Consider the following 13346-nt stretch of genomic DNA (forward strand, 5'->3'; position numbering starts at 1 on the left):
CAAGTTGAAAGTAAAAGGAGAAGTTTTACAAGGCAGGAACATATCAACATCCCAAAAACGTGGAGAGATTTTAAGCACAGACGGAGACCATTTAGTCCATTATAAGACTTAATAAATAAGAGTCGGAGTAGATAACACTTCCGATCAAGCCTGCTCCGCCATTCAATATCACTATGGCTGATCTGTGAATTTAACTTCACTTTCCCGGCTGCTCCCCCATCCCTTGATTCCACGCGAGGCCAAAAATCCTCATCATTAAATATGTTCAATGATTCCACAACCCTCTGGGGTAAAGAATTCCAAAGGTTCAAAGTCTTTAAATGAAGTTACTTCTCCTCATCCTCAATAGGGTGCTCTTTCAGAGGGTTGGTGCAGACTCGATGGGCCAAATAGCCTCCTTCTGCACTGTAGGGATTCTATGGTTCTCAGTCCTAAATGATTGTAATAAATTGATTCCATGTGCCCCCTTGTTCTAGATTCCCCAGCCAGAGGAAGCAACCTTTGTGTCAACCCTGCCTAGCCCCTTCAGAATCTTGTTCCAACGAGTTCTCTGCTCATTATTTTTAACTCCAGAGGATAAAGACTCAAGTTACTCAGCCCTTCATCATAGGGCAATGCTCTTATCCCAGGGACCAAGCTAGAACTCCTGCACTCCACTGCCTCCATTGCAAGTATATCCTTCCTGAAGGATCAACACCACAACTGTGCACAGTAATCCATAGTGCTACACAATGTGGGCAGCACGGTAGCACAATGGTCAGCACTGTTGCTTCACAGCTCCAGGGTCCCAGGTTTGATTCCTGGCTCAGGTTTGTGCGGAGTCTGCACGTTCTCCCCGTGTCTGTGTGGGTTTCCTCCGGGTGTTCCAGTTTCCTCCCACAAGTCCCGAAAGACGTGTTGTTAGATAATTTGGACATTCTGAATTCTCCCTCTGTGTACCCGAACAGGCGCCGGAGTGTGGTGACTAGGGGCTTTTCACAGTAACTTCATTGCAGAGTTAATGGAAGCCTACTTGTGACAATAAAAATTATTATTAATTGGAGCAAGAGTTGGCAGGGTCAGAGAAGGGAAAAACATGAAGTAAAAGCAAATGAGAAAAACACAGGAGTTAATGTTCTCGTTGTTTCGGACAGTTTATTTGATTGTAGGAGATGTTGGAAGACTCTAAGATAAACTGCAGTGGACAGGCACCACAGACATTATGGTTTCTGACTCATCCTTTATTTATATCTTTTTTGCAGGGTTTTTGCAAGTTGTTGCATCATAGGAGAGTTACAGTCCAAAGCCTTTATCGAAATCTTACTCTTCATCAACGTCGCATGGGCCTCATCGAATAACGCCTTGCCCACATCACCTTTGACTCGCTCCCGCCATTCGATGAGTTTGGGCCAGCCTTCCAAGGGATCAACTCCAGTACCTAGAGGCTGTAGGGGAAGAACAAGAGATGCAAAAGTGAACCAGAGACTGGGACTGAAAAATTAGAGAGAGAGTGACTGGAACTAAGGGATTAGAGAGAGAGAGAGAGAGAGGCAAGGCCTGAGAGATTAGAGAGAGAGACTGGAACTGAGGGATTAGAGAGAGCGAGAGAGAGACTAGGCCTGAGGGATTAGAGAGAGACTGGAACTGAGAGCTAAGAGAGAGAGAGAGGGATTAGGAGTGTGAAATTAGAGAGATTGGGATTGAGAGAATCATAGAATCACAGAATTTACAGTGCAGAAGGAGGCCATTTGGCCCATTGAGTCTGCACCCTACCTAAATCCACACTTCGACCCCATCCTCATAACCCAGTAACCCCACCTAACCTTTTTTTGGGCACAAAGGGCAATTTAGCATGGCCAATCCATCGAACCTACACATCTTTGGACTGTGGGAAGAAACCGGAGCACCTGGAGGAAACCCATGCAGACACAGGGAGAACGTGCAGACTCCACACAGACAGTAACCCAAGCTAGTAATCAAACCTAGGACACTGGAGATGTGAAGCAACGGTGCTAATCACTGGGCTACCTTGCTGCCTTTAGAGAGATTAGAGAGAGAGAGAGACTGGGACTGAGAGATTAGAGAGAGAGAGCGAGACAGGGACTGAAAACTTTGCGAGAGAGAGAGATTGGGTTTGAGAGATTAGAGAGAGAGAGAAACTGGTCATTTGAATAATGTATTGAAGAGCTGGCTAGGCTACTGTCAAGGAATAATTTCTGAAAACTCTCTGGATCCATCAAGACCAATTGATCTCTTTGTAGGACCATGATGTCACTCTATTAATTGGAAATGTAATTTAGCTGATTCCAATTCTCTCACCTGCATCAATTCAACGAGTGCGACCAGGTCTGCCAGGGATACTTTCTCACCCACAATGTACGGTTTGCCCTGAAGGAATTTATCTTCGAAGATCTGCATTGATTTTTGCAGATCCTCCAGGGCCTCATCCATTCTGTCCTTGGGAATTGGCTGCCCAGTTAAAGCTGGCAATAGGCCCTAGGATAAAACAGATGAAGACAGGTCAGCAGCACAAGGTGCTCTCACAAGATGGTAATACACAGCCCTGAGGACTTCCGGTTGCGGTGATGCGGAGCTAAGCCGCACGGTCGGTGGCTCTCGCTATTTTCGGACTTTTGGGCTCTTTTAAGGGCCCGTAACGGCGCTGGTTGGACTTTTCCCGGTGTGGGAACACATCTGCTGCGCCTATCTGCCGGTGGATGGACTGGACCAGGAGCGGAGCGGTCAAAAGATCGGCTTTGGAAAAAAAAAGAAAAAAAAAAAATTGGCTTTGGAGCAGAGAACGATGCGAGGCAGGAAGAGCAAGATGGCGGCAGGCGGGGAACCGGCAGCGTGGCAGCAGTGGGCGCGGGAGCAGCAGGAGCTGCTCCAGCGCTGCCTCAGAGAGCTGAAAGTGGAGCTGCTGGAACCGCTAAAGGCCTCACTGGATAAGCTTACGGCGATCCAGACGACCCAGGGTGCAGAGATCCGCGAGTTACGGCAAAAGGCCTCGGAGAACGAGGATGAAATCCTAGGCCTGGCAGTGAAGCTGGAATCGCACGAGGCGCTCCACAATAAAGGGCAAGCGAGGATGGAGGAAATAGAGAACCGCTCAATGCGGAAGAACTTGCGGATCCTGGGCCTTCCGGAGGGGCTGGAGGGATCGGACCTGGGGGCCTATGTGGCCTTGATGCTGAACTCGCTAATGGATCGGGGTCCTTCCAAGGGCCCTTGGAGCTGGAAGGTGCCCATCGGGTGTTGGTGAGAAAGCCCAGGCTGAACGAGCCGCCAAGGGCGGTGCTGGTCCGTTTTCACCGCTTCGTTGACCGTGAGTGTGTGCTGAGATGGGCTAAAAAGGAGAGAAGCAGCAGGTGGGAGAACGCAGAGATCGGATTAATCAGGACTGGAGCGCGGAGGTGGCGAAGAAAAGGGCTGGTTATAACCGGTCGAAGGCAGTGCTGCACAAGAGAGGGGTGAAGTTTGGCCTGCTACAGCCGGCACGCCTCTGGATCACTTATAAAGATCGCCAGTACTACTTTGACTCCACGGAAGAGGCCTGGGCCTTCGTCCAGGCAGAGAAGCTGGACTCGAACTGAGGATTGAGGGGGGGTTGGAGGCTGATGTATATTGTCCGGAGGCTCTGTTCTCCCTTGTACTTTTCTGTTTTCTGTTGGTTTTTTGGTTTAAAAAAAATTTTGGTTCCTTTCTTTCTGGTGGAACGCTGGGGAGATGTTTAGTAGGCCCGTTGGGGCGCACGCCTTTTCCTTTCCCGCGTTTGGGTTAAGGGGCGGGGTTTAAGTTGGAAGCGCGGGCTTTTTCCCGCGCTGGAGTCGGAATGGGCGGGGTCTGTACCGGTCGGGGGAAGGGTGGTTGGCTTACACCGGGGCGGGGAGGGGGTGGGCTGGGCGGGGAGGGGAGGGGGGGGGTCATTGGGGTGGCTGGAGCAGCCAGGGTCAGCAGGAGTCGGCGGAAGTACGATGAGAGGGGCAACGCAGCTAGGGGGGGCCCTAGCTAGGGGGTGGGGGGGCTGGGGGTACCAGGTTGCTGCTGGTAGAGCCGTAGGGGAACAGATGGTGCTGGGGGGGGGGGGTCGAGATGGGGATCTGCCACCGTGGGTTTTGCGGGCACGTGGTGGACAAGGGAGAGTTATGGCTGACCGGCGCAGAGGGAGGGGGAATATCCCCCCGATTCGGCTGGTCACATGGAATGTAAGGGGGCTGAATGGGCCGGTCAAGTGGGCCCAGGTGGTTGCGCATTTGAAGGGGCTGGGGGCGGATGTGCCTATGCTCCAGGAAACGCACCTTAGGGTGACGGATCAGGTTAGGCTGAGAAGGGGGTGGGTTGGGCAAGTGTTCCATTCGGGGTTGGATGCGAGGAACCGGGGTGTGGCGATTTTGGTGGGGAAGAGTTTGTCGTTTGTGGCGTCGAGTGCGGTAGCGGATAGCTGTGGCAGATACGTTATGGTGAGCAGTAGACTCCAGGGGCTGGTTTAGCTCACTCGGCTAAATCGCTGGCTTTTAAAGCAGACCAAGCAGGCCAGCAGCACGGTTCGATTCCCGTACCAGCCTCCCCAGACAGGCGCCGGAATGTGGTTTTTCACTAGGGGCTTTTCACAGTAACTTCATTGAAGCCTACTTGTGACAATAAGCAATTTTCATTTCATTTCAAGGGGAGCGGGTGGTGCTGGTTAATATGTACACCCCAAATTAGGACGATGCAGGCTTCATGCGGCGCATGCTGAGCCGGATTCCAGACCTAAAGGCGGGGGGGCTTGATAATGGGAGGAGATTTTAATACAGTGCTGGACCCAGTGCTGAGGGGGTTCATGGACCAGATGGGGGAGGTGGACCCTTGGAGATTTTTGAGGCCGGGGGGTAGGGAGTTCTCGTTCTTCTCCCATGTCCATAAGGCTTACTCCCGGATTGGCTTTTTTGTCCTCAGCAAGGCGCTGATTCCGAGGGTGGTAGGGGCGGAGTATTCGGCGATAGTCATATCTGACCATGCTCCGCATTGGGTGGACCTGGAGCTGGGGGAGGGGAAGGACCAATGCCCGCTGTGGAGGTTAGATGTGGGGCTGCTGTCGGATGAGGAGGTATGTGGGCGGGTCCGGAGGGGTATAGAGGGGTATTTGGAAACTAATGCCAATGGGGAGGTGCAGGTGGGGGTGGTCTGCGAGGCGTTGAAGGCGGTGGTTAGAGGGGAGTTGATTTCTATTAGGGCACACAGGGAGAGGCGGGAGAAAAGGGAGAGGGAGAGGTTAGTGGAAGAAATGGTAAGGGTGGACAGGAGGTACGCGGAGGTCCCGGAAGAAGGGCTTTTGAGGAAGCGTCGTAGTCCCCAAGCGGAGTTCGATATACTGACCACCCGGAAAGCGGAGGCGCAGTGGAGGAGGGCGCAAGGGGCGGTATATGAGTATGGAAGAAGGCAAGTCGGATGCTGGCCCACCAGCTCCGAAAGCGTGAGGCGGCGAGGGAGATAGGGGGAGTTAAGGACGGAGGAGGGAATCTGGTGCGGAGTGCAAGGGGCATTAACGGAGTGTTCAGGACCTTCTATGAGGAGTTATACCAGTCAGTGCCCCCTGGGGAGGAGGGTGGAATGGACCACTTTTTTGACAAGCTGGAGTTCCCGAGAGTAGGGGAGGAGCAGACGGAGGATCTGGGGGCGCCAGTCGATCTGGAGGAGCTGGCCAATGCGATGGGGAGTATGCAGTCAGGGAAGGCACCGGGGCCTGATGAGTTCCCCGTGGAATTTTATAAGAAGTTTTCAGACCTGTTGGGCCCGCTGTTAGTGAGGACCTTGAATAAGGCAAGGGCCTTGCCCCCGACGATGTCCAGGGCATTAATTTCATTGATTTTGAAGCGAGATAAGGACCCCCTCCAGTGTGGGTCTTACAGGCCGATCTCGCTCCTCAAGGGGCTGCTTTAGCTCACTGGGCTAAATCGCTGGCTTTTAAAGCAGGCCAGCAGCACGGTTCAATTCCCGTACCAGCCTCCCCGGACAGGCGCCGGAATGTGGCGACTAGGGGCTTTTCACAGTAACTTCATTGAAGCCTACTCGTGACAATAAGTGATTTTCATTTTTCATTTCAATGTGGACGCGAAGCTGCTGGCCAAGATACTGGCCAGGAGGGTGGATGAGGTGGTCCCGCAGGTTATTCACGAGGACCAAACGGGTTTTGTGAAGGGCAGGCAGCTGAATGTCAATGTGCGGCGGATTCTCAACGTCATAATGATGCCGGCGGTGGACGGAGAGGCTGAGATAGTGGCATCGATGGATGCGGAGAAAGCCTTTGACAGGGTGGAGTGGAGTTACCTGTGGGAGGTGTTGAGGAGATTTGGGTTTGGTGAGGGATTTATTAGGTGGATGAGGCTGTTGTATAATGCTCCTGTGGCGAGCGTGGTGACGAATGGGAGGAGGTCGGAGGACTTTCGGTTGTACCGGGGGACGAGGCTGTTCACGTTGACGATCGAACCCCTGGCCATGGCGCTGAGGGACTCGAGGAACTGGAGGGGGATTGTGCTGGGGAGGGGGAGCACCGGCTATCGCTGTACGCGGACGATTTACTGCTGTACATTGCGGATCCGGCGGGGGGAATGCCAGAGGTGATGAGGATTCTCGGGGAGTTTGGACACTTCTCTGGCTATAAGCTCAATGTGGGGAAGAGTGAGCTGTTTGTGGTGCATATGGGGGACCAGGAGAAAGAGATAGGGGAGCTCCCGCTGAAAAGGGCAGAGAGGAGCTTCAGATACCTGGGAGTCCAGACAGCCAGGAGCTGGGGGGCCCTGCATAGGTTAAACTTCACGAGGCTGGTGGAGCAGATGGAGGAGGAGTTCAGGAGGTGGGATGTGTTCCCACTCTCACTAGCGGGCAGGGTCCAGTCGGTTAAGATGACGGTGCTCCCAAGGTTTCTGTTCCTCTTCCAGTGTTTACCCATTATGATTCCGAAGGCTTTCTTTAGGAGGGTTAACAGAAGCATTACGGGGTTTGTGTGGGCGCAGAAGACCCCGAGGGTGAGGAGGGTATTTCTGGAGCGAGGTAAGGAAGTCGGTGGGTTGACGCTGCCCAACCTGTGTGGGTATTACTGGGCTGCGAACGTGGGAATGATTCGGAGGTGGGTGATGGAGGGGGAGGGAGCCGCATGGAAGAGGATGGAGGCGGCGTCCTGTGTGGGCACGAGCTTAGAGGCGCTGGTGACGGCGCCATTGCCGCTCCCCCCGGCAAGGTACTCTACGAGTCCGGTAGTGGTGGCTGATGTGACCATCAATTTACTCGAGACACGCTAGGAAATAAACTGTGGTTTTAATAGACTTACAACTGAGCCTGCCTGCAACCAGAAGAACTGAAGGCAGACTCACAAGGCTGCAGCACTTTATACTTCCAGTAGTGGGAGGGGCCATGGGCGGAGACATGGGCAGAGCCGAGGGTGGAGCCCTGTACAAGCCTCTCATCTCCCCCTGTGGGCAGAGCCGCACAACGGCTCACAGACAGAGCCCACAAGGACACAATGCTATACCGTGTGAACGCAATACTATACAGTGTGAATTACATGATGTACATTCACCACATTCACCCCCCGTAAAAAAATCAAGTCCGGCGGGGGTGACGGGTCTACAGGTTGAGCCGATCCGGTGGCCGAGTCGTCCTTTGGGATCGGCGGAGCACCGGGGTTGCAGCCTCTTCGGGTAGCTGGGTGGTGACGGGCGTTGTGGATATGAGGACGGACTCCGGGGGTGGTTCGGTCCGAGCTTCGTTCCTGACTGGTGCGACGGGCGAAGGGGGGCGCAGGAAAGCTATAGGCGTGGGGGCGCAGGGCGTGGGGGGTCGGGTGGGGTGTGGTGTGAGGGGTACCTCGGCGGTGGTGGTGGTAGTGGTGGATCCTGCAGGCGCCAGGTCCCGGAGGGAAACGGTGTCCTGATGGCCGTTGGGGTGTTCCATAAAGGTGTAGTGTGGGTTCGAGTGTAGCAGTAGTACCCTTTCTACTAGTGGGTCCGTTTTATGTGTCCGGACATGCTTCCGGAGGAGATCCGGGCCCAGTGTCCTCAACCAAGATGGGAGCGAAGCCCCCATGGTAGTGCCTCTAGGGAAAACAAATAATCGCTCGTGAGGGGTGTTAAGTAATGGGTTAAGAGACATTGCAATTAGTTGTCTCATTTATGTTAAGTGTTCAATGATTGTCTCATTCATGTTAAGTGTTCAATGATTGACACTGATATTTAAAGGGGCTTCCGGTGGACTCTTGAGCTTGTGATGTGATGATTGAGTTTAGTGCAGAGTCTGTTAAAGTGAAATAAAGGTGTTTGTGAAAAGGAGCTGGACTTTTGTCTCTTCATATCACAGCATCCATTTGTTTAACAAGTGGTCTGGTTAGTGGCCGTGCACAGGAGGGACCTAATTGCATGGAGCGCATCGGGGAGGACCTCCTGCCAATGGGAGGTCGGGAGATTCCTGGACCGGAGGGTCAGTAGGACGGTCTTCCAGACCGTCGCGTTCTCTCTCTCCACCTGCCCGTTCCCCCTGGGGTTATAGCTGGTAGTCCTGCTCGAGGCGATGCCCTTGTCGAGCAGGTACTGATGCAGCACGTCGCTCATGAAGGACGAACCCCTGTCGCTGTGTACGTAGCTGGGGAAGCTGAACAGGGTGAAGACACTGTGCAGGGCTCTGATGACTGTGTGGGAGGTCATATCGGGGCATGGGATAGCAAAGGGGAAGCGGGAGAATTCGTCTATGACGTTGAGTAAATACACATTTCGATTGGTCAAGGGGAGTGGCCCTATGAAATCGATGTTCAGGCGTTCAAAGGGCCGGGAGGCTTTTAACAGGTGGGCCTTGTCTGGTCTATAGAAGTGCGGTTTGCACTCCGCGCAGATCGGGCAATCCCTGGTGATGACTTTTACCTCCTCGGTGGAGAAAGGCAGATTTCGGGCTTTGACGTAGTGGGCGAGCTGGGTGACCCCCGGGTGGCAGAGGTCATTGTGGATAGCTTTTAAGCGGACGCCTTGCCTGCTGGCACATGTGCCGCGGGACAAGACATCTGGGGGCTCGTCGAGCTTCCCCGGCCGATATATGATGTCATAATTATAGGTGGAGAGTTCGATCCTCCACCTCAAGATTTTATCGTTTTTTATTTTGCCCCTTTGCGATTTGTCGAACATGAAGGCAACCAATCTCTGGTTGGTGATGAGGGTGAACCTCCTACCTGCGAGGTCGTGTCTCCAGTGCTGTACGGCTTCCACAATGGCTTGAGCTTCGTTTTCGACTGAGGAGTGTCGAAGTTCCGAAACGGAGAGGGTTCGGGAGAAGAAAACTACTGGTCTCCCTGCCTGGTTCAGAGTGGCGGTGAGAGCGCCCTCTGAGGCGTCGCTCTCCACCTGGAAGGGGACGGATTCATCCACCACCCTCATGGCGGCTTTGGCGATGTCCTCTTTGATGCAGTTGAAGGCCTGGCGGGCCTCTGCTGACAGTGGGAAGAGTGTGGTCTTAAATAGTGGGCGGGCTTTGTCCGCATATTGGGGGACCCACTGGGCGTAATAGGAGAAGAATCCCAGGCACCTCTTGAGGGTCCTGGGGCAATGAGGGAGAGGGAGTTGTATGGTCCGGGTCGGGGCCCAGGACTCCGTTTTCCACGACATAGTCGAGGATGGCTAGTCTGGTAGTGCGGAAAACGTATTTCTCCTTATTTTGTAGGTGAGATTGAGTTTCAGGGCGATTTGGAGAAATCGGTGGAGGTTGGCATCGTGGTCCTGCTGGTCATGGCCGCAGATGGTGATGTTATCCAAGTACGGAAACGTGGCCCGCATCCCGTACTGGTCCACCATTCGGTCCATCGCTCGTTGGAACACCGAGACCCCATTGGTGATGTCAAAGGGGACCCGGAGGAAATGGAAGAGGCGGCCATCGGCCTCGAATGCCGTGTAGTGGCGGTCCTCCGGGCGGATTGGGAGCTGGTGGTATGCAGACTTCAGATCCACCGTAGAGAAGATGCGGTACTGGGCGATCTGGTTGACCAGTCTGCAATTCTGGGGATGGGGTACGCATCGAGGTGCGTGAACTGGTTAATGGTCTGGCTGTAATCAACCACCATCCGGAACTTTTCCCCGATCTAGACGACCACCACCTGAGCTCTCCAGGGGCTATTACTGGCCTCTATGATTCCCTCACGTAGGAGCCGCTGGACTTCGGCTCTAATTAATACCCTGTCCTGCAGGCTGTACCGCCTGCTGCGACTGGCTACTGGTTTACAGTTAGCCATTAGGTTAGCAAAGAGTGGAGGGGGGTCGATTTTCAGAGTCGCTAAGCTGCGTATAGTGAGAGGAGGTAGGAGTCCGCCGAAGCTGAGTGTGAGGCTCCTGAGGTTACACTGAAAGTCGAGTCCGAGTAAGAGTGGGGCGCAGAGCTCTGGGAGTATGTACAGCTGGAAATTAGAGTAGCTGGCACCCTGTATCGTTAGGGTCGCAACGGTGCGCCCTTGTATTTGGACCGAGTGAGACCCCGAGGCGAGGGAGATAGTTTGCCGTGCGGGGAAGATAGGGAGCGAACAGCGTCTTACCAGGTCAGGATGTACGAAGCTCTCGGTGCTCCCGGAGTCGAAGAGAATTTGAGAGCTATAGCCACCAATGGTGGGGTAGGACGTGAGGACTCCCAAAATGCCAAACAGGGCAGCGAGTCATTCCATGGAGTTTTGGGAATGATTCCTCAAAGGGGAATGTGAATGTGGCTGCTTTGTGGGTGAGAATTGAATCAATCTTTTCCCAGAAATGTACCGAACAAATAGCTGATTTTACCCTGAACATGAAAATCCTGGATCCGTGATAACGAATTGTCATGTGCTGCCAGGAGAGATATTCATCCACCCGAGCCCGTTTCTGCAGGTCTGCTGGGTACCAGTGGTCAGGGGTCTGGTATTTACAAGCCAGATATTTCAGAATCGCCACACTGCAACAGAAAGAGTTATTCTCCGTCAGAGTCATTGTCTGTCAGAACATTCTGCATCAGAGTCATTCTGCATCAGAGTCACTCCTCATCAGAGTCACTCTCTATCAGAGTCACTCTCTATCTGAGTCACTCTCTATCTGAGTCACTCTCCATCAGAGTCACTCTCCATCAGAGTCACTCCTCATCAGAGTCACTCTCTATCAGAGTCACTCTCTATCTGAGTCACTCTCCATCAGAGTCACTCTCCATCAGAGTCACTCCCCATCAGAGTCACTCTCTATCAGAATCACCCTCCATCAGAGTCATTGGCCGGGATTCTCCCCTACCCGGCGGGGTGGGGGGTCCCGGAGTGTTGGAGTGGCGTGAACCACTCCGGCGTCAGGCCGCCTCAGAGGTGCGGAAGTTGCCGCGCCTTTAGGGGCCAAGCCATCACATTGAGGGTCTAGGCCCGGGCCGGAGTGGTTGGCGCTCCGCCGGCTGGCGTGAACGGCCTTTGGCAACAGGCCAGCTGGGGCCGATAGCACTTCGCCGGCCGGCGGAAGTCCGCGCATGCGCAGGAGTGTCAGCGGCGGCTAATATCATCCCGGCACATGCGCAGGGGAGGGGGTCTCCTCTGCCTCCGCCATGGTGAAGACCGTGGCAAAAGCGGAAGAAAAAGAGTGCCCCCACGGCACAGGCCCGTCCGCCGATCGGTGGGCCCCGATCGCGGGCCAGGCCACCGTGGGGCATCCCTGGGGTCAGATCGCCATGCACCCCCCAGGACCGCGGCGCCCGCTCACACCACCAATCCATCCGGTCAGGTAGGTGTTTTGATTCTCGCCGGCGGGAGAGGCTTGACAGCGGCAGGACTTTGGCCCATCGCGGGCCGGAGAATCGCCGCGGGGGTCCCGCCGACCGGCGTGGCACAATTCCCGCCGAATCTCGGGTGGCGGAGAATTCGGCACACGGCGGGGGTGGCATTGACGCCGGCCCCGGACGATTCTCCGACCCGGCGGGGGGTCAAAGAAGCCCGCCCATTGTCTGTCAGAACACTCTGCATCAGAGTCACTCTGCATCAGCGTCGCTCTCCATCAGAGTCACTCTCCATCAGAGTTACTCTCCATCAGAGTCACTCTCTATCAGAGTCACTCTCTATCAGAGTCACTCTCTATCAGAGTCACTCTCCATCAGAGTCACTCTCCATCAGAGTCACTCTCTATCAGAGTCACTCTCTATCAGAGTCACTCTCTATCAGGGTCACTCTCTATCAGGGTCACTCTCTATCAGGGTCACTCTCCGTCAGAGTCACTCTCCATCAGAGTCACTCTCCATAGAGTCGCTATCCATCAGATTCACTCTCCATCAGAGTCACTCTCCATCAGAGTCACTCTCCATAGAGTCACTCTCCGTCAGAGTCACTCTCCGTCAGAGTCACTCTCTATCAGAGTCACTCTCCATCAGAGTCACTTTCCATCAGAGTCACTCTCTATCAGAGTCACTCTCTATCAGAGTCACTCTCCATCAGAGTCACTCTCCATCAGAGTCACTCTCTATCAGAGTCACTCTCTATCAGAGACACTCTCTATCAGGGTCACTCTCTATCAGGGTCACTCTCTATCAGGGTCACTCTCCGTCAGAGTCACTCTCCATCAGAGTCACTCTCCATAGAGTCGCTATCCATCAGATTCACTCTCCATCAGAGTCACTCTCCATCAGAGTCACTCTCCATAGAGTCACTCTCCGTCAGAGTCACTCTCCGTCAGAGTCACTCTCTATCAGAGTCACTCTCCATCAGAGTCACTTTCCATCAGAGTCACTCTCTAACAGAGACACTCTCCATGAGAGTCACTCTCCATCAGGGTCACTCTCCGTCAGAGTCACTCTCTATCAGAGTCACTCTCTATCAGAGTCACTCTCCATCAGGGTCACTCTCCATCAGAGTCACTCGGCATCAGAGTCACTCTCCATCAGAGTCACTCCCCATCAGAGTCACTCTCCATCAGAGTCACTCTCCATCAGAGTCACTCTCCATAGAGTCACTCTCCATCAGAGTCACTCTCCGTCAGAGTCAAACTCTATCAGAGTCACTCTCCATCAGAGTCACTCTCCATCAGAGTCACTCTCTATCAGAGACACTCTCCATCAGAGTCACTCTCCATCAGGGTCACTCTCCGTCAGAGTCGCTCTCTATCAGAGTCACTCTCCATCAGAGTCACTCTCCATCAGAGTCACTCTCCTTCAGAGTCACTCTCTATCAGAGTCACTCCCCATCAGAGTCACTCTTCATAGAGTCACTCTCCATCAAAGTCACTCCCCATCAGAGTCACTCTCTATCAGAGTCCCTCTCCATCAGAGTCACTCTCCATCAGAGTCACTCTCTATCAGAGTCACTCTCTATCAGAGTCACTCTCTATCAGAGTCACTCTCCGTCAGAGTCACTCTCCATCAGAGTCACACTC

At 53.8% G+C, this 13346-nt stretch overlaps 1 protein-coding gene across 2 annotated transcripts in view; it reads right to left on the minus strand.

The window, feature by feature from the left end:
- Positions 1-1108: 1108 nt before the first annotated feature.
- Positions 1109-13346, minus strand: part of LOC119964326 (glutathione S-transferase theta-1-like) — a 98451-nt gene continuing 86213 nt past the window's right edge. For both annotated transcript variants that reach the window (XM_038793649.1, XM_038793639.1), the window contains exons 3-5: positions 10758-10908; positions 2299-2475; positions 1109-1424 (exon numbers count right to left, since the gene is read on the minus strand). In XM_038793649.1, the coding sequence (XP_038649577.1) occupies positions 1221-1424; positions 2299-2475; positions 10758-10908 (532 nt within the window). In that variant the 3' untranslated portion in view covers positions 1109-1220. The remainder of the gene's footprint in view (positions 1425-2298; positions 2476-10757; positions 10909-13346) is intronic.

Source organism: Scyliorhinus canicula, chromosome 1 (assembly GCF_902713615.1).
Source record: "Scyliorhinus canicula chromosome 1, sScyCan1.1, whole genome shotgun sequence".
NCBI classification, from domain to species: domain Eukaryota; kingdom Metazoa; phylum Chordata; class Chondrichthyes; order Carcharhiniformes; family Scyliorhinidae; genus Scyliorhinus; species Scyliorhinus canicula.